Source organism: Haliaeetus albicilla, chromosome 2 (assembly GCF_947461875.1).
Source record: "Haliaeetus albicilla chromosome 2, bHalAlb1.1, whole genome shotgun sequence".
Lineage (NCBI taxonomy): Eukaryota > Metazoa > Chordata > Aves > Accipitriformes > Accipitridae > Haliaeetus > Haliaeetus albicilla.
Genome location: NC_091484.1, coordinates 8,386,557 through 8,409,831, shown reverse-complemented (window position 1 = coordinate 8,409,831; position 23,275 = coordinate 8,386,557). Strand labels below are relative to the sequence as shown.

The window sequence follows — 23,275 nt, the reverse complement described above, 5'->3', positions numbered from 1 at the left end:
TTTTTTTTTTTTTTTTTTTTTTTTTTAATTATTGGTGATACACTCCAGCAGAAGAACAAACAAACAAATAAAATCAACCCTTCAGCTTCTCAGATGGATGTTTTGGCTACAGGGCAACTTTGAAAGCTGGTTCAGTTGTTGTTTTTGCTTTCATTTTTTGCTGCTCCTTAAAACTGTCTTGATTTAATAAAAGTTAAATGTTTTCATAGGAAAATCAGGCTGGGTGGTTTGTGATTCTTTTATGTACAACACGAATATTACATTATTCAACAATTCAGGAATAAATTTAATTCTGTCTACCTTCTACCTTTGCTGAATGTTTTACAATTTAAATAGCTGGTCTGACAGTGAAGTCCGGGTACTAAGGAGAGATTGGTTAGCTCCAGAAGGGCACCAAGGTCATGGTACAAAGGACTTCAAGTGGGACATCACCAAGTGTGTGGGAGGCAGGAGAGGTGAGCCTGGGACCCAGGGCTGGGGTTTGCCACGCCAGGAGTGGGATTATCCGGCTCACCTTCCTGAGACACCACAAAATGGGAAGGATCCACTCTTTCCTCTGAAATTTAAAAGCACAAAAGAGCCACCCGAGCTGGCCGCCCTTCACAGACAGCCCCGTTCACCACCCCGATCCCCTTCATCCAAGGGCGAGGGGGTACCCGGGCTGGGGACATTTCTGCGTGGGTCCATCACTTACACCGGAGCATGGACTGAACTTTCCTGGGAGTTTGCACATGGCTGATGCCACACGTTCCCGAGTCAGCCTGGGGCACGGCTGCTGAGCACACCGCACCCAGCACAGCGGCTTGAGAGGTTGATGTCACTCAGGGCAGTTTATTAGGAAGATATATGGTTGGGAAAACAAAAGTTTAGAGGAACAAAAGCCTACCCTAAATACGCTCAGCATCTGTTCCTGGTTCATGCTGACTCCTCAGCCCCAGCTCAGAGGAGATTCTGGAGCAAACTGAGCTTTTAACTGGGCTCCAGACCTCAGGCTGAGGACAGGGAAGGCTGCAAAGGAAACAGCCTTCATGGACAGAAAAGCAACAAATATCATGAGAAAAACAATCCAAAAGAAAGTACAAAAGTTCAGGTTGTATCTAGTTGCTCCCCACTACTGGGTGGATCTTTCCTTGTTCACAGGAGGGAGTCGAGGTCCTGAGGACGATGATGGGGATCCTCCCAGGACACAGCCCACACAGACATCCCAGCTGCCGGCGCTCACTGCACCCAGGGCGAAGAGCTGGGAGATCCTCTCCTCCTCCTCCATCCACCAGATCCCACGGGGACCAGGGGTGCGCTGGTGTTGGCAGTCGCGCGTGGGGCCAGGCTTTTATCACGGCAGGTAGAAATAACCAGCCACACCAAATATACGCAGCAAAATTTAGGCTACGCGCACGTGAGGACTGAACGTGGTCCTCCTCAAACGATGTTTTCTCACATGCCGTGTTCTTTGACGATCAGCAGCACACTTGGCACCGTAAATGAGTAAGCAGAAAAAGGGACGTGCTCATAGGGGATTCAGTCAATATGAGGATACAGTGGTAGATAAAGGCGGCACAAAACAGGGTGAGAGCTGTCGGTAGATACCCAGCTCCCCACTGCCCCGGGACTGTGTGGTACTTTAAACACCAGCCACATGCCCTAAAGGAGTTCTTAACCAAGCCGTGCTTTGGGGAAACACAGTTCAAATACCGCCTTTATTTTAACCTCAGCACGTCAGACCCCTGCAGCCTTGTGGAGCAAGGTCCAAACCACTCCATTTTGTAAAATTTAGGACTTTGGCAGAGTTTTCTGCAGCCCAAACAGTAATCCAGGCTAAGTGCTTTGATATCTCCTCTGGTTCTCCTGCAAAATACACCTAAGTCCCTAAAATATTAAGTGCATCTCGCGTCTAAAGGGCCCAAGCGAGGGAGGAGGAGGCTTGTTGCAGAGATGATCAGATAAAGCTCAACAGTAAGAAGAGCATTTGGGAAACAAAGACTGCCTACGCTGAAAATATTTATTGCAATGGTACTGTCACTTGAAAGGTATTTACAACATTTTTAGTACAGAAAAGACACACTTTTGCTGGTGAAATTATGCTTTTATGGCTGTAACATATTTAGTGACTTTGAATAGATGTGGCGATGAACACCGCCTTTGAAATTTTGGAGAGACTCTGGCCTACTGGTTGTTCCTACAGCGACCAGACAGAGCAGGGCTGCCATGCTGAGGTTGGACATTTCAGGTGCTACTGCAAAGGAAGCATTAAATTACATAAAAGGAATATTGTCCAGAGAACTATACCTTAAATATGAAGTTTCTTTTTTTAAAAAATTGATGCTAGTTTTACATTAATACTCAGCTTTAATTTATAATGATGCAAATACAGCTACAGTTCCTCAGTTACCAAAAGTCCTTTTTGCTGGTAGACTAGCCCTGATCTTTATTTTTAAAGCCTTCTCAACTAAATTCACTGAACCAGGCTTTTTGAATATGCAGGTCAGTAGCATGGTGCAATTCAGGTGTGATCAAGGATTCCTGAGACCAGGCTTTATAATTCCAGTGCCAAAGATTGCTGACAAGTAAAAAACCCAAAAAGCCAAAGCCAAAGCCAAAACATTTATTGTACCAGGACATTCAAGTATTCCCATTTAGCTGACAAGAACTGAACAGCATTACAAGCACTTGAGAATTTTGTTTGCTTGTTTTTCTGAAGTAACTAATGAAATATCAATAGCTCTGGATAAACTCATCCCAGCATGCACTCAGGTTAAATTAACAAAATGAGAAGCCCCTGAGCTTAGGAAAACAGCAATAATGCTAGACTACAGAAGGCGGAAATCGCTTTTTTTATATAAAAAGTCCATCTGTAAGCAATTGTGCTAATGCTTTAGAGATGATCAGCTCAGGCTTTTGAGACGAACAGAAAACAACCAACTTTCTTATGGGGAAAGAAAATTTTCAACCTGAAAACAGATTCTGTCAAAATGTCAAAGGCCCAGATTCAGGTTCTGCTAAAAGAGGCTTTTACAAGACCCAATTTGAACAGAAATGCTGAGTTCAATTACCTTTTAACCTCAAGCAGAGGGAGAGAGAGACAAGCAATAAAAACTCAAACACAATGCTGAAGGTAAATCAGAAAAAAACAGAAATTAAGAAGTGCTAAATCTCATCCTGATCTGACTTTGTGGAACCCACTGAGCAAACGCACGATGCTAACATTGAGAAGTAAATTGGGAAGGTATTTCCATTAAGTTGTTATTTGCACTCATGTTTACCAAAAAATTGAGCCTGAAAAAAATGTTATCTGGACAGTAAAGATAACTGAAGTGCAGAGCCATTTCTCCTCATTTAACTGAGAACAGAAACCTGTAAGCAGGTATACAAAATACCTTGGCCTGCTGGCTGAAAAGCTGGGGGGTTTCTAGAGGTTTTGGTGAGAGGTAGTTGGAGGAACACAGGAGGAAAAAAAAAAAGCAAGTTTGATGAAAATGTATTTTGGTATTAATTACAATTTCACTCAGTTGTTCTGATCTTCTCTTTTCCCAAACTATTTATACTCAACTTTGACATTAAAATTTCATTCAGTTAGCTCAGAATGACTTTATTTAGCAATGTTTAATTAGATTTTTGAGAACATATATATATTAAAAATTCAGAAGTACCCTAAACTGAAATAACATATTTTGTGACAAAATGTCAACTTTTTTAAAATTTGATAAGAGGGGGCATTTTTTGCTTTAAGTGAAAACTATTTCCTTATTTTCCAGAATTAGCAGAAATGCAAGAAGTTTGTCGTTTCCACAGCTCACGCAGGTAACGCAGGCTTCTATTGTTCACTATTTACCAATTGTTCCAATAAACTGCACCAAAGATGGAGGGATGAAATCGCAGAAAGGTTCTTTGCAAGTAATTATTCAACAAGAGGAAAAATCTGTAATTGGGTCATGACTTTCAGAGAGGATTAATGAAAACATTTTATATGTGTAAAATGAGTTTTAAATGCCAAAGTGTTCCATAATTCTTTATTAGACCAGATCTTCTCCTGCAAATAGTTTTGTACCTAAGATTCACGCAGGGAAATGTCTGTCTCATAGTGATGTGTACCGCACTGTAAAATGCATCATTTAATTAATCATAAAATGTTGAGCAGTCAGAAATAATGGTAGCCAGCAGCTAAACTGCACTCTAAATCTGCTCTGTAGCAACACATTTCAGTAAATATTGATAGGGTGAGAAGAGAAAATCGGAGATAATGTTTCTGTATCTACAGATTTCTCTTGGTTCATCTCACTTGTCGGTGAAGTTTTCTGGTTGTACCACGATTTCTGCTCCACGGATTATTTAAATAGGTCAACACCTTTCTGCATGTATGGTCTATTCTGGGGCAGCCGTGTTTTTGTTTTATTTTGATCTACTTTCATGCAATTGCTAAATAATTTAGGAATCTAAAGTAAACTTGGCCTTAAGATACACAGCACCTTTCGCACAGCGAGCTGGTCTGTCTCTGCACGGCTCGTCTCCTCCTTCAGCCTGTTCCAGGTGGCTCTTCTTTGCTAACATCGCCATCTAATGCCCAAACCCACGCTAAGCCCTCGAAACGCGATGCTGCGATTGCCCTCTCTGCAACATCGCCTGATCAAGATGCTGCTGAAAGCCACCCCTTTGCCCACCCTAGAGCTTCCCCCAGTAATAAGAGTGAGCGAGTGGAGCAACGATGACTCTTTCGAAGTGCTCCACACGCAGACTGGAGGTAACAACCTTCCCCCGTCCTACAGAAGCCGAGACACCTTTGTGAAGCGTTAAACAACAGAAGAGGCGAACTCCTGGAGGCTACAGAGCCCAGCTCAACCTGGAAGCCGGCAGCGATGATATTCTGCATGTAGGGAGCTAGGGATAACCTCAGTGGAAACCAAGGGAGCAAAATTCTAAAGAGGGCGAGGTGTCGCCAAAATCCAGAGTTCCCCAGTGCCAAGCTTCACTATCCTGCAGAAAGATCCTGCTTGGTCCAAAGCTAAGGACGTTGCTTTGCTTTCATACAAAATATACAGAAGGAATATAAAGCCCTAAGCAGGTCAGGCTCAGTTCAACCAGAGGCAATAATAAAATTAAGAATGGATGATCCGGGGAGATACCACACTTTTACATTTAACTCTTTAAAGGAGGAGATGGCATACTTACAGGTCTGTGGTCAGAACAGAGGCCAGCATGGCAGTCTGAAAAGTGTCAAACCAGAGCATTTCTCGTTTCGCAATACTATGCTCAACACAGCAACCTTCTCTCTGGAATTATGCTGCAACAGCTACTATTAGCTACCAATTCTTGCAATATTTCACATACCTATTAATAATGAACTCCCAACTAAATAAAACTGCATACCATGGAACTGACCCTTGTTACAGATAACAATACATGTCAAAATGGGCACTCTTGTAATTAGCATGTAGTTAGTCAATCTGCATAATTACACATAGTAATCATGCTGTAGCATGTTTGGAAATGCCAGATCTCATTTTCCCCAGTAATCCTAAGTCATATGAATATCTTCTGTAGGAACTACTACTTTAGATGTTATGAATTAATATTAAGATGAAATTGAATTAAATGTACTGATTTTAATGTCATGAATGTACTCATAACTATTTTTTCCCCTGAGAACCATCTGCAATTTAGAGACTTGCTAATCCTAATTAAATGCACTTTTCTCAAGTGTGTGCAAATGAACAGAGAAATCTGCTCAGTAACGCACTTGCATATTTTCCTCTTTCACAAAGGGGAAGAAGAAACTGTTTTGTGATTTAATATTACATCTTCTTCATAAAAGAAAACGAGTGTTGCTTCTTCATAATTTCAAGACGTACAGTGGTCTATGTATCTCAACTGGTAATTTATTAAAAGCATATGAGGAAGATCCCTCAAACAAGTGTTTATAATGGTGATCTGAACACTTACAGTCACTGTAAAGTAACACTATTTTAGTTATGCCTTCCAGCGTTTTAGACAGTACTTGAAGTCCTCTGATACTCTGCTTGGAGGCAACAAACAGAACCTGGCACTCTGCAGGTTACTGTGCAAACCAGTTATCACAGGGCTTCACTGGCATGAGGGGGATAGAAACCAGAGCAGACCATGGAGTCAGGAGCACATCTCGCCAACCCCCTAACTAGAGTAGCTTTATCAACACTAACAGTGAAAAGACACCTGAACTTTATTCACTGACTCCATTTCTTTTTTGTTTTGGCCTTCCCCACAAAGAGAATCTCAAACCTTTCCATTAACCCAGCTTAGACTGGGAATAACATTTACTTCAAAGCAGTGGGGCAGGGGGAAAGTTTTAGCAGTATTAATGTAGCTGACAACTGAGGAACCAATCATATGACAAAAGAGATGTGGTAGCACTGAAAAAAACCCACCTCCAAAATCCCACACTGAAGATGCAATAGACTTGAAGACAAAAAGACTTTTCAACCTTCAGCTGAATATCCTTGTACTGGTTCCGTATCTTTAATGCCTCCCTCTCAGTCAGTTAGTGAGCACACATCTATTGTCTCCAAGTCAGTCTAGCTTATCTGAAACTAAAGGCAAAAAGGACACTTAGCACTCCTAAGAACAACCAAAGGAAAGCCATGGTTAATAGTAAAGATGACTTGCAAAGCTCACACTTGCTTCCTGTACCATCTAACCCTGTTGTCATTAAGCACTGCACAGAATGTTACCCTAAGCCCAGCTGAACGCCATCAGTAGCAAGACTCCAGGACCCCTCGTGGGTGCACCACAGGCACTGTACAAACTTGTTATTTCTAAAGCAAGTGACAGATCCACACACTGCATCATTTTGTTCTTAAGCTCTCACACTTGGAAGCTTTTATCCTCCCCAGCAGCACTGCTTTTACTTAAAGTCAAGAAACTAGTCTAATCTACAAGCCTTATCACGGCAACAAGTGCCAGCCTAGTAGAGGAATCAAAAGCTTAACCTGTGATGTCAATGAGGCTGTGGTCACTCATGTAAGTGCGCTTAAGTGCGGTTGAGGTATGTTGGGGATCTCATCTGATGAGCTCCCTTTCTCTCGAGGACGAGTTGCCTTTGACAAGTCTTTTCAAGCTGTCTTCAAAGCTCATAATCTAGTTTTGAGATATGGTCAGAGGTGTTGGTGAAGTCTGACACCTCAGTCAAGTTCCAAGAACACATCAGACCTAGAAATTTTTCAGAACATATTTGGTTTCAAAAACAGTTTAAGCCCATACAAATTCTGAAATCTCACCAAAAAAAAAAAAACCAAAAAAACCCGCACAACCAAACCAACATGCTCTCCTCATAATGTTATTACCACAAAAAAACCCATACAATAACTCAATTTCCTCTCTTGAAGGAAAATAACTGAAAGAGAAGAAACAAAAGGTTTCTTCTGTTTTAAGAGTTTTCCTCTTAAGCCTCACAGATGGATTTTCTGGGAAGCGGCTGAATATTTTCATATAAGCAACCGAACAGGGCATGAATTTGGTTTTGGTTGTTGGCAGGTTCTCCTTCTCCCGCTCCCCCAGCCGTGCGAGTATGACAAACGGTCAAGTGAATATGAAATTCCAGGCAACTCATTTTAAGCTTTAAAAGCAAGACACAGAAACCAGTTTTGCAAAACACCAAGTCTATATTTACATCCACATGTAATAATATACTCAACTAAAGTGAAATATGTCATAAATTAAATGAGTAATGTGTGCCTACTGCTTGACAACTTCCGGTTTCAACAATTAAAATAAACCAAAATGGAATGAAATAAATACATAAACAAAAAAAAAAATCAACAATTTGTACCTCTATATATGCACTGTTATTTCCAAAGAAACATACAAAACCAGTAGTATCCCAATAGTTAATACTGATGGGCAAAGTGTATTCTGAAGTACAGGGCTGTGCTGCCACGGGATAGAGTCTTCATGTCCATTTTTCCATTCCAACCCCAAGATACCGACCAGAAAAAGCCTTGAGGGAAACTGTACCAGCATGAAGGGAGATTAAAACCAAATAAGTCTTAGATCTGTTTGCTGAAACATCTTAAAAATCAGCCCCATACATTTTAATCACAGAACCCCGTAAGGTACACAGATGATAGTTACAGCATGCATTCTATAAGACTCATTGAAAGATCACGCAAAAAAATAGATTAACCATTTTCCAAGTGAATTCATCTTCAAAAAATAGGCTATAAAAGTGCAAAACTAGGAAAACAAAAATCTAGATTATGTACATATGGCTCAGCTTATGAACAGGAAAAAAGGTAAATAGTGTACAATTTCCTGATACACAGCACTTCATTACATCGCCAGTTTACAGAAACATTAAAAATAGGTCCCATATACAGGAACTAAGACATACAACTGGAACATCTCAAGTTGCATAATGAAAAAACAAGAGTTTCTAGGTTTTGCTATTTTACATTTGCTGTATGAGGGAAGAGAGCAAAACGAACAGTGCAAAATTTTTCATTTTTGTTTTACTAAAATATATGGAAGTCAAAGCCAGGTACAGAAGAAATTAAGTCTTAACTACAGGCTTTATGAGAAGCAACTAGGAACGCAGGTCGAAGTATGCAACAATTCTGCTTTACTGGCTGGTAACTGGCCATCTTCCCTTTACAAAAATTAAACTGCATGTGCATTAGAAAAAACTCTTGTTGTCTTCACAAAAAAATAAAAGGAGACATTCTCCCATTTACAGGTTATTTCTCACTTATTTTAAACACCCAGTAGATGCTAAAACTCGACATCAAGAAGCTTCCAAGCACAGTCAAGCAGGCTACACCATAGCCACATCCCTTTTGAAGTCTGTAGATCCCATATTCATATTGCAAGTCTGTCTGTTTGTGACTTTACAGTTTGGACAAAGGTGCAAAGTAGTTTTCCTCTAAATGTAACTGTATTGATTTTTGTACAAAACTAAACATTTGAAACATTTAGATTAGTATTGTTTCTCATGCAAGTCCTAGGTATTTTCTGCTGTAAAAGTTTGTATGTTGGTAGAGATGTTTAAGAGGCTTCTCTGAAGAACAGCAACCAATGCCAAGAGAAGAATCCAACCGTATTTCAGGAATGCCACACTGAAATCCAAATGTCAAGTATTGCCTCATCCTTGCATTTAAAAATATGCTGGAAACAACCCCAGGGAAACAGATCCCTCCAACACATTGTGGTCTTAACACATACAAGGCAGATCAGCATAATGTCAGCACCGTTGCTTTGATGTTCACAACATTTATAAACTGGACAGTTTCAGACAGTTTATTTGGAACTTGTTTTGAAAAACTAACATAGTTCAACAGAAAAAAAAGACAGATGAGAAACTTTCACCTTTATGAAAAAGGAGCATTAAGCCAACAGGATTTCAACTTCAGTATTTACAGTTTACCTGAGGTGCAATGTTTATATATTCTTTCAAAGAGAAACTCTTCAGCAGCGCTCAAGTATGTAAAAATATAATTCCTACCTAATATTTGGTCAATTAATTCTAATGAAAAATACTCAAAAGTCAATGTCAAGATATACATTCTCCACACACCTTCATAAACCAATTGTTTAGACTACTTTTTATGGCTATTTGGTAAAAAATGTTAACAGAACCAGTATTATAAAACTGTAGTGTTTCTATAAACAGTACAATCACAGCTTAGTTCAGTAGCTTTCACCATTCATTTTTCTTCAAGGGATGAACTGCAGGTATAACTCCATAGAACATGCGCTTGTGTCCTTAGACCTGGGGGGGGGGGGGGGGGAAAAGAAGAAAAAATATAGTTTTGTGGTATACAACTATAAAATAGTACAACACATTTTGTTGTGAGGAGTATCTTCAAAACATAAAGCGAATTTCTTCCACACCCTTGTATAAGTGTATTTAGAAATTTATATCGTCATATAAGGTCTGTGTCTTATATTAGCCAAATAAAAGGTGGCAATCAAGTCTACTTTCGAAGATACTCAAGCCCCAAGTAGAAATACAGGCAGGAAATTGAGTTAGCTTTAACAAGAACTAGACAAAATTATGTCTAGTAAAGGGACAATAAAAGCAGTAAGATTAGAAGAATATCAAGAAATGAAGTATTTTAAAAGCTGCCAACTAGACATCAGATAGCTCTGCTCCCCAGATATGTCAAATCTTTCCATAAAATAGTACGTGCTGGCCCAGGTGCTATACCATTCAAGACACTCTCCTCAAATTTGAATGAGGAAAATTATCTGCAGCTCTGGGTTTGGAAAAAGCATACAGATATATTTATTTATAGTCTTATGGAGTACTTATCTCCTTAGCAGCTAAGAATGTTGCAAACACAATGGGGTTGTTAAGTTCTGAGACACAGCTACAGAACTGAAGAGATGAAGCACGGGAATTCAGAACACCAAGCTAATTCTTTTCACTTGACCTGTTTCCCTAAGAGGCTACACCCACCCCTCAGTCAAACAAAGGAAAAACTATTTGGAATAACCTCTCCAGTACACAAAGATAAACTGTCAAGGAGTTATCAGGAAACCCTTACTTCCCCATGAAATAATCCACCAAGAAAAGTCATCTTGTTTGAGGCAATCTTCAGAAGTTGTAAAGTGAGTAACATCTACACATTTTCAGGAAGGATTAACCAACATAACCTCTCGTAGGATTCATGAACTGTGATAAGAGGCACTTGGTCTCATTTCTAGTTCTCCACACAATGTTTCCCCACCACCAAGTACTGACTTAAGGGGAAAGCCCTTTCGTTGAACACTTCCCACTGGTATTATAACTGATTAATATATTTATCTATTGTTAGCCCTTCCATCTCTTTTAGAAAAGCAGCACCTATATACTTTTTATGCAAGCCATTACCACTATTCAAAATAACTAATGCTGCTACACCAGTATTTGGCTGACTTTGTAAGAGAGGGGGAGTTTGTATTTTCAGCTGTTGTGGTTCAGACTTTCATAACCTCTCATCATGCTATGCAGCAACCTTTGATGCTACGAGTACATAATGCAACATTTAAGTAACAATTAGTTCAAAAGGCTTGTTTACCGTTTCTTGAAGTAAACGATTAAGTCTTCTTGTCACTTGGTCGAAAGTGTGCATTACCAATGAAGCTTTCATAACTTCGCTTTTGCAGCACGCTGCTAGATAAGTGTTGGTATGACACTGATCTCTTTCCTGACAAAAATTAATTTAGAGGAGTTAGAATTATTTCCTGCTAATCTAATTGGTCAAACATTCAATTATGAGCAGGTCTACGTCAGCATCCAGAATCCCAGCATACCACAGATGCTACCACAAATCATCTCATGAGCAGGGCCCAAGAAAATAGATATTCCTAGTCCTATTAAAAGGTTATATGAAATTCAGTATCCAGAAAAAGTACAAGGAGAACTAAAAGTATTAATTTAACAACTTTGTTCTAAGCTGTATACACGTGATGTCCATCTCTCCAGATTTTGCTCATTTCATTTGCAAGAAAGAAATTTCCTTGCTTAACTCATCATACAGCAGGCTTCACTTTAAGAAGGTTTAAGTGCTGCAGTACATTCTATAGCATGATGCCTACATACCCAGTTTCTGTATTTGTTTGAAAATTGAAATTTTGAATATGAGTATTTGAGAGGAAAAACAGGTATACTACATTATTGTCATCATAGATTATATGGCAATTGTGACACTGCAAAGGGTGTTAATATGCATTTACTTGAAGACCTTTGTTAAGCAATTTTCAGTCTAGTATACAGGTAATTTTATGTTTATCCAAGACCATTAATTCAGATTTATATATGTGAAATCAATGCCTGTTCCATATTAAGTCTTATTAGCTTAAGCAAGCAGTCAAAAACACTTCATAAAATTAAGGAAAAAAGTCAAGAATCATTACTCCCACAGGATACAAAAAGCCCAACTGCCATCCATATTCCATGAAAGCTTTAAATGCAGCATTGAAAAAACCTAGCAAGCTTTAATTAAATTAAAATGGCAAAGCTAAATTAATATTTCAACAGAATGTACAAAGCCATTGGAGTGTGTCATGAGCAATTGTCTTTAATTTGCAGCCTCTGCCAGATCAATCAGCCAACAGGTTATCCTTGATAGCATGTTGCCATTGCAAAGGCAACTAATTTGAAAATAACACAAACTGAGTGGTTTCAGAATGTTTCTGTCTCTTCAGGGCAACACAGAATGGCAGAGCTTACAAGCAATAACGGAAGGCATCATGCTTTAATCAAGTTTGCCAAGTGGAACATATTCTCATGACAACTTGATCCAGCATTTAACATGCGACATAACATGTTCATAGAGGACCTAAATAACGCTGCCACAAGGCACACAGGCCCTTAAAAAAGGTTTTGACATCATGTTTTTATTGAACTCTGGTGATATTATAAAAGACTACAGAAACCTGCAGGTCTACACCTGCAGTACTTTGCATATGATATCTTACAAAATACATCTCTGAGGAGTTGCAACTCTTAGACAAACAATTGTACTTCAGCTTTTTAACAAAAAGAACAGAATTTGCAGAAATGTTCATCTTCACTGGCTCCACCCACATTAAAACTCAAATACCGAGAAGTTTGCCTGTCTGCTACCCTATACCCTCTCAAACAACTATCAAGGTTTGGGCTGGGTACTTCTAGGCAGAATGGTTGGAAAACTAGGGAGTTAGCCTTAAAAACCTACATATTGCACAGGGCTTTTATTGAAGTTGCTAAGAAAACCCATATAGGGGGTCTTGTTTCACAAGTCTTTCCAATGTAGGTAACAGCCATTAAAAGTTGCTTTTGTTGCCCTGAGACAGCACTGTGTAACAAACAATGAAATCTTTATTTCCATGACAACAATACTGTCAAATTAGTTGCAGCCATAATTTTGAGAGCTCTAAATAACAAAAACCAGTAGAAAGTTCTTGACTACAGGCCACTGTCTCCAGGCTCGTACCAAAGAGGAAGAAAAGCCTACCACAGAGATTTTTCTGGCAGACAGGTGGAGCTTTCAGAAGAACAAGGTGGATTCCAATGAAGTTATTGTTTAAAAATAGTATTGCATCAACTGCTACTTCAATAGGCTAACCTCACTAAGACTACTGGCAAAATAAGAGAATTTCCTTATCCCCAGCATACACTAATGCTGGATCCCAAGGAGCAAGAGACTGCCCACCATCTAGTCCTTGGGGTACAGACTACCCATCTAGCTCGCTGAAGCTGCAAGACTTTTTAACTTTCCCCTTCCTGTTTTCATGGAAATTAAGAGAGTTTTATAAAACAACAAGAGCATTCACTCAAAATCCTGAATGTTCTATCTGCTCAACAGATAGCAATGTCATGACGCACAAGTCTTCAGTCAGTGCAAATTAACATCATTTAGTCCTTAAGGACACCAAATGTTGAGATCACATATTAAGTTCTTAGCTGCCATCAACCGTTGCTTTAAAAAAAAAGTCTTGCAAAATGCTGTAAATTCCACAACTGCATGAATGACTTCTGTGCTCAGAAAAAAACCCCACCTGTATTTCATTCTCTTAAATCACTAGGAATCAAAAGACAGCAACAACTTTTGTCCTGCTGCCCATCCCTCTGCATTCTATGCATAACCTAGTGCCCATTTTACATTCCTCATAGCAATTCATGGTACAGTTCATGGACACAGACAACACTCTTCATGAAACTAGGAATTAACTCCATTTCACAACCACTTCAGTGAGTCAACTGTGATGCTGGCTTTTCCTTTATCCACTCCCCACCCAGACTGGAAACAGAACTGTAACACTTTCCTTCATCCTTCCATAACCCACTAGCAAGCCTGAATATTTATGAAGCCCACAACCTTAAAACAAGCAAGCAAAAACCAGAACAGAGTTAGCGAATAAATTTTTTGCCACATAACTAAATGCAGGTTTAGCATTTTGCAGTTTGCTCTGACCTAAGGTAACACACCTCTGCTTGTTATGAACCCAGACTACTTCAGAAGAATAATCTTACTGCTTCTAGAGAATGGGAGTATTCACAGAGTTTAAGAACTTAGCAGAGACTTTAGGACTACACAGCACACACACGCTATTCATTTTTATAACAGGATCTTCATTTCAAAAGTCAAAGTCCTATATTTATAGCTAAGTCCATACTAACCTCAGCTCAAAGTCATAAATACCATCTTCTACAAATAGTCAGACAACTGCTTAAATATCACCTAGCACCTTTTAATCTTGGCCTCCTGCTAAGTTTTGAAAATGTTGACTAAGAATAAAACACAAAAAGCATGTATTTCATAGAAGTACTAATGTTTTCCAAATACATCACAAAACATTTATCTCTGCCAGGCCCAGAATTTTCCACAAAGCGTTGCTACTTAGTGCAATGAGACACCATAATTAGAAGAGCAGAAATACGTTGTTTTGATTTACCAAAGTATTCTGTTCCCAATAAAAACTAAACATTATAAAAACCCAATGAACAGAGGTATAAGATTTAAATCATAGTTTTATGATTTGTAATCCATTCTTTTCTGCAATTGAAGGGAACAATTGTCCATGATAGCTTTTTTTTTTTGTAAGAGGTTTTATTAATATTCCAGATGGTCCAAGACTTCTTGCATATTAAGCAGAAAGGCTCATTCCATATCCTGGATTAGTTAGCATGTCTGGAGTACCCTGATGAGCAAATAATACATGTTTGCTATCAGAGACCCATGGCAGGGGGGGAGAGGGAACTTGAGGAACTTTAAATCCCTCTTTAAAATTCAGACCTTTCATGCCTAATTCCCCAAGCCAGAGTTTGCTGAACCTGGATTTTAAATTTAAAATCCAAGCATTGACTGGACTTGGTGAAGTACAACTTTATTTTCTGTTTCAAGGTAGGTACACACTTATATTTCATTCACCTTCCTTTGTAATGGTGTAAGACATTTAACTAGGAAGGAGATACAGTACCTTCTACTGTAGAGCTGGTTACTTGGCCATTGCTAGATCCACAAGAACTGTAAAGTGATCCAGAGCTATACGGCTCATAAGGTTTGAGAACAGTCAATACATTAGGAGGATCAACATCATCTGAATTCAGAAGCCCTTGTTTGGTTGGCAAAACAGAGGATGCAGGTTTGGTGCGAGAACATTCCTGAGGTAGCAGATTTGCATATCTGTTTGCAACACGAAATCTGCTCATTTCGTATCTTCTGTAACTAGCCATTGGAGAGTCAATATGCTCAACAGCTAACAGATTAGGTTTCATTCGTTTAGAAGACGTTTCACCATAGTCTAGATTTACATTGCTCACAGATTTACTACAAGGATAGTCTCTTCCTCGATGACAAGACCAGGCAGATTCATTTAGGTGAGAGTCGAGAGGGCCATTCATACTGCTGCTTACTAGACCAGATTGAGACACTGGGACACTTAGAGCTTTTACTTTAGATTCAGATCTTTTTACTCTGTCCAATACTGGAGAGATACTGGAACTGGAGTGCATTTCTTGCTGAGGTTGTCTATAGTTATTTGCCTGAGCTCCAATATTACTTTGCTGTTTATGAAACTTGAGGTTACTCGGGGCTGTGCTGCTTGAGTCAGTCACTGAAAAGAGAGGGACTTTGTTCTGTGGAGGGTGACATTGTTTAGCTTTCCCCGCTTGCAACAGTTTTTGCTGTGTAGATGGGGAAGCCTTACTTTTATTAGAATTAAAAGACAGAGGAAGCACATCTTTACCAAGCAGAGCTGGAGGGCATCCAGTGCGTCTGGCTTTAGCTAGAGCCTTGTTTCTACAGCCATTTTTGTTAACGGTGTCAGGATTGTATTTGTGCATCAGCCTCTGGTGCATCATTAGGACTTCTGGGTAAAATGTTCTGTAAGTACAAAATGGACAGGTGCTGGGTGCTAGCAGGCCTCTGGTTGAAACCACTGAACATTCTTGTGAAGTCCCAATAGATAAGTTCAAGGGCTTTTCTTGACAGTCCACCCTAGGTTTGTGTTTGTAGTTTTCAGTGCAGTCTCGCACATCATTCACATTTTTTCCATCTTTTAAAGCACAAACATACTGGACATCATCACCCTCTGATGTCACAGAAGCCTGCCTCTCTCTTTTATGAGGAACACTGGGCTGAGCTTCCTTCGTTTCCTTCTCAGCCTTTAGTTTTTCCAGGTAAGGAGCGGACACATTCTCGTGTATTTGATTTGAACTGTTACAAACAGAACCTTTGTTCAATTCCCTAGAATTATTTTTCATTTTTAAAAGGACTGTGCTGCCTATTGCATTGTTCAGGGACAGAACTTCCTTTTGCTGCTTGGTAGGTCGGAAGCCCTCAGCATCTTTGGCACAATCAAAAAGCCTCTTCGAATTTTTGGTTTCTTGAGCACCATCAGCAGCCAGCAAGAGCTCCGTCTCCTGACTCTGTAATGAAACTTTGCTGTCACTTTTCACGTCTGCTGCACTATCAGCTTGCTTGTCCTTGTGATGCCTCTCTAAGTGATACCTCAGTGAAGTTTTCTGTGCTGCTGCGTAGTCACAGAATTCACATTTGTATGGTTTTTCACCTGAAACACAGTTTCATCAGTAAATAAGTTTGATACAACTTGTTTTGAAGTCCTGACAAGGACAATTAAAGACAAGGGAATAATGTAGACTGCAAAACAGTAAAATAGATTTTTCTTTCCCCTTCCACATAGTCCTAATTCCCAAACTCATCTAAATCATTTAAACATCATCTTACTGCTTTTACTAACTACAGTGACATCTTCTGGCTACAGTGAAGATATTTTCCACACACTGGCTATGTAAGGAGATGGTAGCTGACAATATGTTTGGCAGAGATAAGCAATAAGTATAACTATGGGTCAACTCCAACAATTTGTAGCCCTTGATCATACCACAAGTATGCTATTCAACAACACGAATGTTACAGTTCATCTATAAATAGAGCTGTTTTAAAAGAAACAGGGACATACATTAACAGAAGTAGGAAGAGTTTGCCTGGCTATGGAAAACAAAAAGTTGAACTGAAAAATAGACATAGCTTTTTCCCAGGTAGCAACAACTGGCAGACTATCAACTTAGTACTTGGGAAATAGGCTTTTTTAAAAATAAAATAAAATTTAAAAAAACCAGCCAAACCACCAAAACTTTTTGCTAGACTGCTAAAAGCAGAAAGAATTAAAGTTTTAAAATATATTGTGTTCTTAACAGTACTTAATGTAATTAGCCCTATTAAAAAAATTTGCACTTATATAAAGAATTCCTTCTAAGAAATTTCAATTGGAATTATTTATTTTTTTTTAGCATTAGAGAAAACTTTGTTCTTAATATCAATGATTTTGAAGGCAACTTCTGTTTTTCTTAAGCAAAGCCAAACATTCCATCCAACTGGATTCAGACAACTTCCTTCCCCTCCCACAAAGATGAAGCCCATTTACCTGTATGAGTTCTGAGATGAATATTGAGGTAATAATTTGAGCGAAAATACTTTCCACAATAGCTGCATTCTCTGGAGGCTCCAAGGTTTTTAACTTTTGCTCTTTCCAAACCATCTTCATTTTTATCTTTGGGAGAAAATATACCTATATTACGAAGAGCAAATGCAAATTTGGAGTCTCGTTTAAAATTATAACTATCTTAATTGTGTTTTTTAAGGAAAAGCACAGAAAGATGAACTGTTGTCAACTCCTACAGTCTATGAGCATCTTTTGTTCTGTACTGCTGCACACTTAGCAATCAAAGAGTGAAAGAGTTAAAAAGGTTTCTGTCTGTGTCAAGTAACACTGTGGTTAGTGACTGCAATGAAGAAGCCCCAGAGAACAAACAAGATGCAAAACTAGGTCTTGAAGAAAAAAAACAAACTCTTTACTGACCTACAGGAACTTGATGTAAAATAGCCCATCTCAAAAATTCACACAGATTATAAACTGTTTTCTTTTATTAAAGGGAGTGCTTGAATTAGTAAGTGTGAACATGATGATTCAGACTGTAAACCTGCTCTGCGCACCATGGCAAAACACAGGAAGGTGTTTTGGGGAAGGAAGCCGAGGAGAAAGATGAATTTTCATTATTATTATTATTTACGTGCTAATCAATGGAGTGCCATGCCTGTATAACAACATCCTTAGATTTAATGAGTAATCTTTGTTCACTAGAAGCATTGATGCTTAAGATTTGACAAATACGGGAGTAGGAAAGTGACAGGGGTTGCTAGCTCTGTGAAACGTATTCAAGGAACAAATTCACAGGTTAAAAACTGGTTCCACCCAAGTGTAAGCAGCAGTAGTTACCGCTGGAGGGCGGCAAGTACAGCATAATGTCCAACAGGAAAGGGGGGAAAAAGCTTACACACAGTACACCATTCAAATCAACATGATTTCTCTGGCAGGTTGAATTGAAAAAGCATCAAGACAACTTCAGTAAAACATCCAAGTCAAAGCTGACTAGAAAGCTACAGTGGGAAGAGAAGGAAGGAGATGTTTTGCTTGACCAAGACATTAGATACATAATAGATAGCTTAAAACAGTTCTCTGAAGTTCCTACGTGTTGGAAAGCTTCTATACGGGAAATGCTAAGTATGATTAAACTATGGCTAAAGACAAGCCATGGCTGTTTTAAACAAACAGATAATGTCTCAATAAGCATGACTCAGCATCTCACAATGAAAGCTGTTGTAGTTAGGATAAGACACTGAAAAACAAAACAAGCAAGTTAACATTAGGTAATAATTCCATTCCTTTGTTACTGGAGGCAAAATAAAGGGCTGCACATTACCAGAAATGGAAAAGTCAGTTGTGTGTGCCAGGACATTCTGTACGTTGTGTCTTTTCTTGAGATTATGCAAGTATCTGTTCTTTAAATGCAGACTCAAAGCATGTCACACACAAGCGTGCTAGATTAGCTAGAAGACTTTTTACTATTCCTTTTTGTCCCCAGACATGCAATCTTTTTCAATTAAGGAATCATTCAGTATCACTTGTTTTTCTAAGACACTGTGAGATGCAGAGTTAATCCTGGGTAACACAGAAATTGAGCCTATCTACTCTGTCAAAGAGAATCGTTAGCAACCCTTCAAAGAAGAGGAGTTAAATATATACCTCTCTTACATACGTGATGTCCACATATTAATAGCCTGCATGCATGTCCTTACGCAACTAATTTAAAATTGCTGGTTCTGACATTTAGGCTTTCAAGTTACATACCGTCCAAAAGAAACAGAACCTGCAGTTTGATAGAAAATTTTGGAATTATTCTTCACTTCTCAGAATGTTAACAACTGCTGGTATCAAGCACTGGACATTTTCTGCCCTTTCTTACAAGATGCAGGGGGAAAAAAAAAAGACTACAATTTCTTCAGAAATATTATTTGTAAAAACATGTGCTGGACAAGAAGGGATATGCAACACTCAAAAACATCCAGTAAAACTAGAACCTTGCTATTGCAGGTATGAGAGAGAGAGAGGGAGAGAGAAAGAAGGGGTAAGTAAACAGGGATTTTTTGCTAGGCTGATTGTTATTAAAAGTATTTCAATTATTTCAGTAACCCAAATCATAACTGCAAGAAGGCCCAACACAACTTCAAAGATCTCAAAATGGTGGTGTCAGAACCTTTCTTTCCCTCTCATTTTTCTCTCTTCCCTTTTCCCCACCATAACATTTCATATCTCTGGCCAAATTTTGAAAAGATAACTGAGAAAGGCAAGATGGATTCTTTGGCTCTGAAGAGTTCCTAAACAATACAGTAACAGCCATTTCAAACTTACATGCTCAAAATACTACTCACCTAAATTAAGTGTTTCTGGAAGCCCATCTTCAGATCCATCTTCAGAGCCTCCTTCTATTCGTTCTCCTGCTCCATTTTCATCCAGAGTTGCAATTATATCAGCACAGCATGTCCTCGAAGCAGCCGAAGTCTCTCCATCAGTTCGCCTGTCTCTCTTATGTACTCTGGAATGAAGGACTAGCTGGTGGTATGTTCTGAAGGCTTTACCACACTCTGAACAGTGTGTTGGTTTCTCTTTGTTCTGGGACAATTTAGAATCCATCTCCATAGAAGGCACTTCACCACCGGGATGTTTCAGTTTGTCTTGGGATAAGTTACCATTCCCTGTGTAACTGCTGTTTTTATTTACTTTTGACTTCCCTGTAGTTTCAGTCTGGCTACCTTTAGTTGCATTCCAGATTTCACCAAGATCTTCTTTCTCAGAACATGAATCATCATTGTCTGTACTTCCTTCTTGCCCTTGTTCTTTAATTTGGCCATGGCCAACTGCAACTTTACCTTTGGTAGCCAGCTGCCATGCTTGATATGTGTTGAAAGGATCTAGTTCAGCTATCCACTTCACAGGTTTTTGTGATTTGTCATTTTCTGGAACCAAGTTTGGTCTTAAGTTCAAGAATCGCAAAAATTCATCTCTTCGAGATGTTTCTTCTGCATTAGGTTCACCAGTCACTTGGGGGCTTTCACCACTGGGTACTGATTCTTTGGTGTGCACTTTACTATGCTCAATTAGAGTCTCTTTATTGAGAAATAGGAAACCACAAACCATACAAATTTTGTAAGGTGACGTTACATTTTCAGTTACGTGCTCCTGCACCACCTCATTGATTGTTATGGGGCTCTCAGAACCTTGTTGGTGCTTGTTTCTAGAACCAGGCTTTCCAGTATGCGTTCTCATGTGATTTTTGAGGAACCATGGCTCTTTAAATCTTCTTCCACATACATTACACCAATACGTGAAAGAATCTTTATGCTTTTTCATGTGTGCCTCAACATCAAAAGCCTCATCAAATGTTTGTCCACAAACTTCACAACTAAGTTCTTCTCTGTCCTTTTCATTGTTTGGTGAAGACAAGTTTTTTCTTACTTTACATTTATCTAGAGGACTAAGATACTCTGCTTCAACACGCAGGACAGCCGGTTCACAAAGAGTGGGCCTATGCTGAGTTAAAACATGCTTACCAAGTTCTTCAGGATGTTTAAAAGTCTCGTCACAAAACATGCAGTCCAGAGGCATGCATCCCTCAGTTTGCATGAGAAACTTTTCTTGCAAGCTTTTATAAGAAATTGTGTTTGTTCCTTTTATTGTCATTGAGGCATCATTATTCTCCATCTGTGCACCAACGGTACTGGCTATTCCATCCGGTCCATCCATGTATGCCAAGAGAGGCTGAGTTGGCATGTTTCCTACGTTCTGTTCCCTATTACGTGTTTTAATGTAAGGTTTCAGTTCTTTGGGGATGCTCACTGATCACAATAAGGACACTTGTAAAGTTCTCCAACATGTGCTTACAAGTCTGCTAAGCTAAAAAAACTCTGCCAGAAAAAAGATTTTTTCCACAAGCAAAAAATTATTTCTTTTTCGTTTTTATCTGTGTTCACACATCACTGCAAGTGTATCCATCGGTTCTCTCAGTGACAGAATGAGGGGGTTTTGAACTATTTCTTCTGATTTTTCAAGTCTGCAGAAACAGTCAGTTGCACTCAGTTTTTTTGTACAAATATTTCAAATAGTTGCATTGGGCAAAATACACTCAAGGTCAAGTTCAGTGCCACAAAGAATTCCAGCACCTGGAGAAGAGAGAAAATAGTCAGTCAGACTTTTCAAAAGAAAAGTATTGTCTCCCAAATAATGAAAACATTAGGGCTAGAGAACTATCGAATGCTTTTGAACACAGAAGGCGTATTTTCAATAAATACTCAATGAGGGACAGCTGGAAGGCACTCTGGTCACTTTTCTACCTACCACAGTTGAAATAGTATGGTCTTGAACATCCCTGTATTCCATTAGCTGTGCTTCTGTATTAAGATTGCTATATAAAAGCAATACTTTGTCTACTATCTATTCTAAACCTACTCTTAGCCAGTTACATAAAGCTGCTGAAACCATATTTCAATACATACACTACTGAATTCATAACAAGTAAATCCAGCAAGCCAAAGTAACCTTTCCTTGAACCTCTGAAACCAGTGTTTAGAGGCACAGTAAAACTTTGTTCTCTAAAGGCTGTTGAGCAAAAGACTTTTTTTTTTTTTCTCCCCCTCAAGACTAGACAGCTTGGAATTAGTTTTCATAGTTCTGGTACACAGTAAGCGTCAGTTCAAATCTTTGTATTAAGAACTATTCACTAATACCACTACTCAAAGCTTTTACTATCATTCACAGATTTACAATCTGTGACAATTTTGGGGTGGTAACAATTAGATCATCTCAAAGTTTGAAATAAACTAATGATACTGTTTCTCGTACAGTAGTCCAGTATTTAAATCAGCCAAGAGGCCAACTATTACATTTAAAAAGGAAATGCTTCTAATTTCAAATTGCATGCAAAAAAAAAGTGCTTTATTGATTATACTCAAAAGGGAAGGTTTAAGATTCCACAAGATTAAAAAGGGTTAAAACATAGCTAATCACAACTCCAATTTAAATCTCTAAGTCTGTAAGAGTTATAATGTCTGCTAGCTGGAATACTGGCCACCACTCTTTGGGCTGGCAAATTACAGTGTTGTGGAGTTCAGGATTCCACTTGATCAAATTTTTGGATAAAGGAAAACTCTACCAAACTAATACAAGACCACATAAATTGAAAAGGAATCATTTTGAGATGAGGTGCATTTCCAAATACATTAGTATCTAATTAAAAGAATGCATTCAAAATTTGACTCAAACTTCAAACTTTTGCAAATTATTTCATAAAAGACAGCTGGCCAGTGATTCACGTTACTTGAATTAATATGCCTCAAAACACAACATGCTCTATAGCTCTTATAGCAAAAGACAGTATGGGCAAAGTAGGGGTTTAAAGTTCATCTTAACTTCCATCTTTGCCTGGCTTTTATTTGGAAAAAAATAGAAATGTTTTGCTTTATTTCAGCCAAAGAAACAGTAACAATTCAAGCACAACCCTGTAATAGTTCAGGCTACAGAGATTTCCATGACAAGTAGTTGTAGCAGGTGAAGATGTGATTATCTATGCAGCTGAGGTTACCTTCTCCAGCCTTTTCTGATCAGCAGTGCTAGTCGGACAGAAAAAGGTGGTCTTAAGCCATTAAATCTTAAACCATTTCAGTCAAAATCAGCCACCAGAACTTGAACTGTTTATACAGTTCAGTGGCCCAAACATGTTTGCAGATAATGCTCCTGTAAAGCCATCTGCTGGCAGAACCAGTATGTCCAACAGCCATGGGAGGGTAATGGGACAGGACCTTTAACCAGCTGAAGTGAAAAGCCAACTATCTATAGACCCAAGGTTTGATATGATGCCTTCAACTATATTGGATACCTGTACCTACCACAGAACAGTAAAGCTTAGGCAAGATAACCACCTGGGAAAGGA

At 38.9% G+C, this 23,275-nt stretch overlaps 1 protein-coding gene across 2 annotated transcripts in view; it reads right to left on the bottom strand.

Annotated features, from left to right (window-relative positions):
- Positions 1-7,608: 7,608 nt before the first annotated feature.
- Positions 7,609-23,275, bottom strand: part of ZNF217 (zinc finger protein 217) — a 28,847-nt gene continuing 13,180 nt past the window's right edge. Inside the window, exons 2-6 of one of the 2 annotated variants that reach the window (XM_069804935.1) lie at positions 19,722-21,509; positions 17,377-17,520; positions 14,908-16,500; positions 11,022-11,150; positions 7,609-9,730 (exon numbers count right to left, since the gene is read on the bottom strand). In XM_069804935.1, the coding sequence (XP_069661036.1) occupies positions 11,041-11,150; positions 14,908-16,500; positions 17,377-17,520; positions 19,722-21,120 (3,246 nt within the window). In that variant the 5' untranslated portion in view covers positions 21,121-21,509 and the 3' untranslated portion in view covers positions 7,609-9,730; positions 11,022-11,040. The remainder of the gene's footprint in view (positions 9,731-11,021; positions 11,151-14,907; positions 16,501-17,376; positions 17,521-19,721; positions 21,510-23,275) is intronic. The other variant, XM_069804942.1, reaches the window with a different exon arrangement.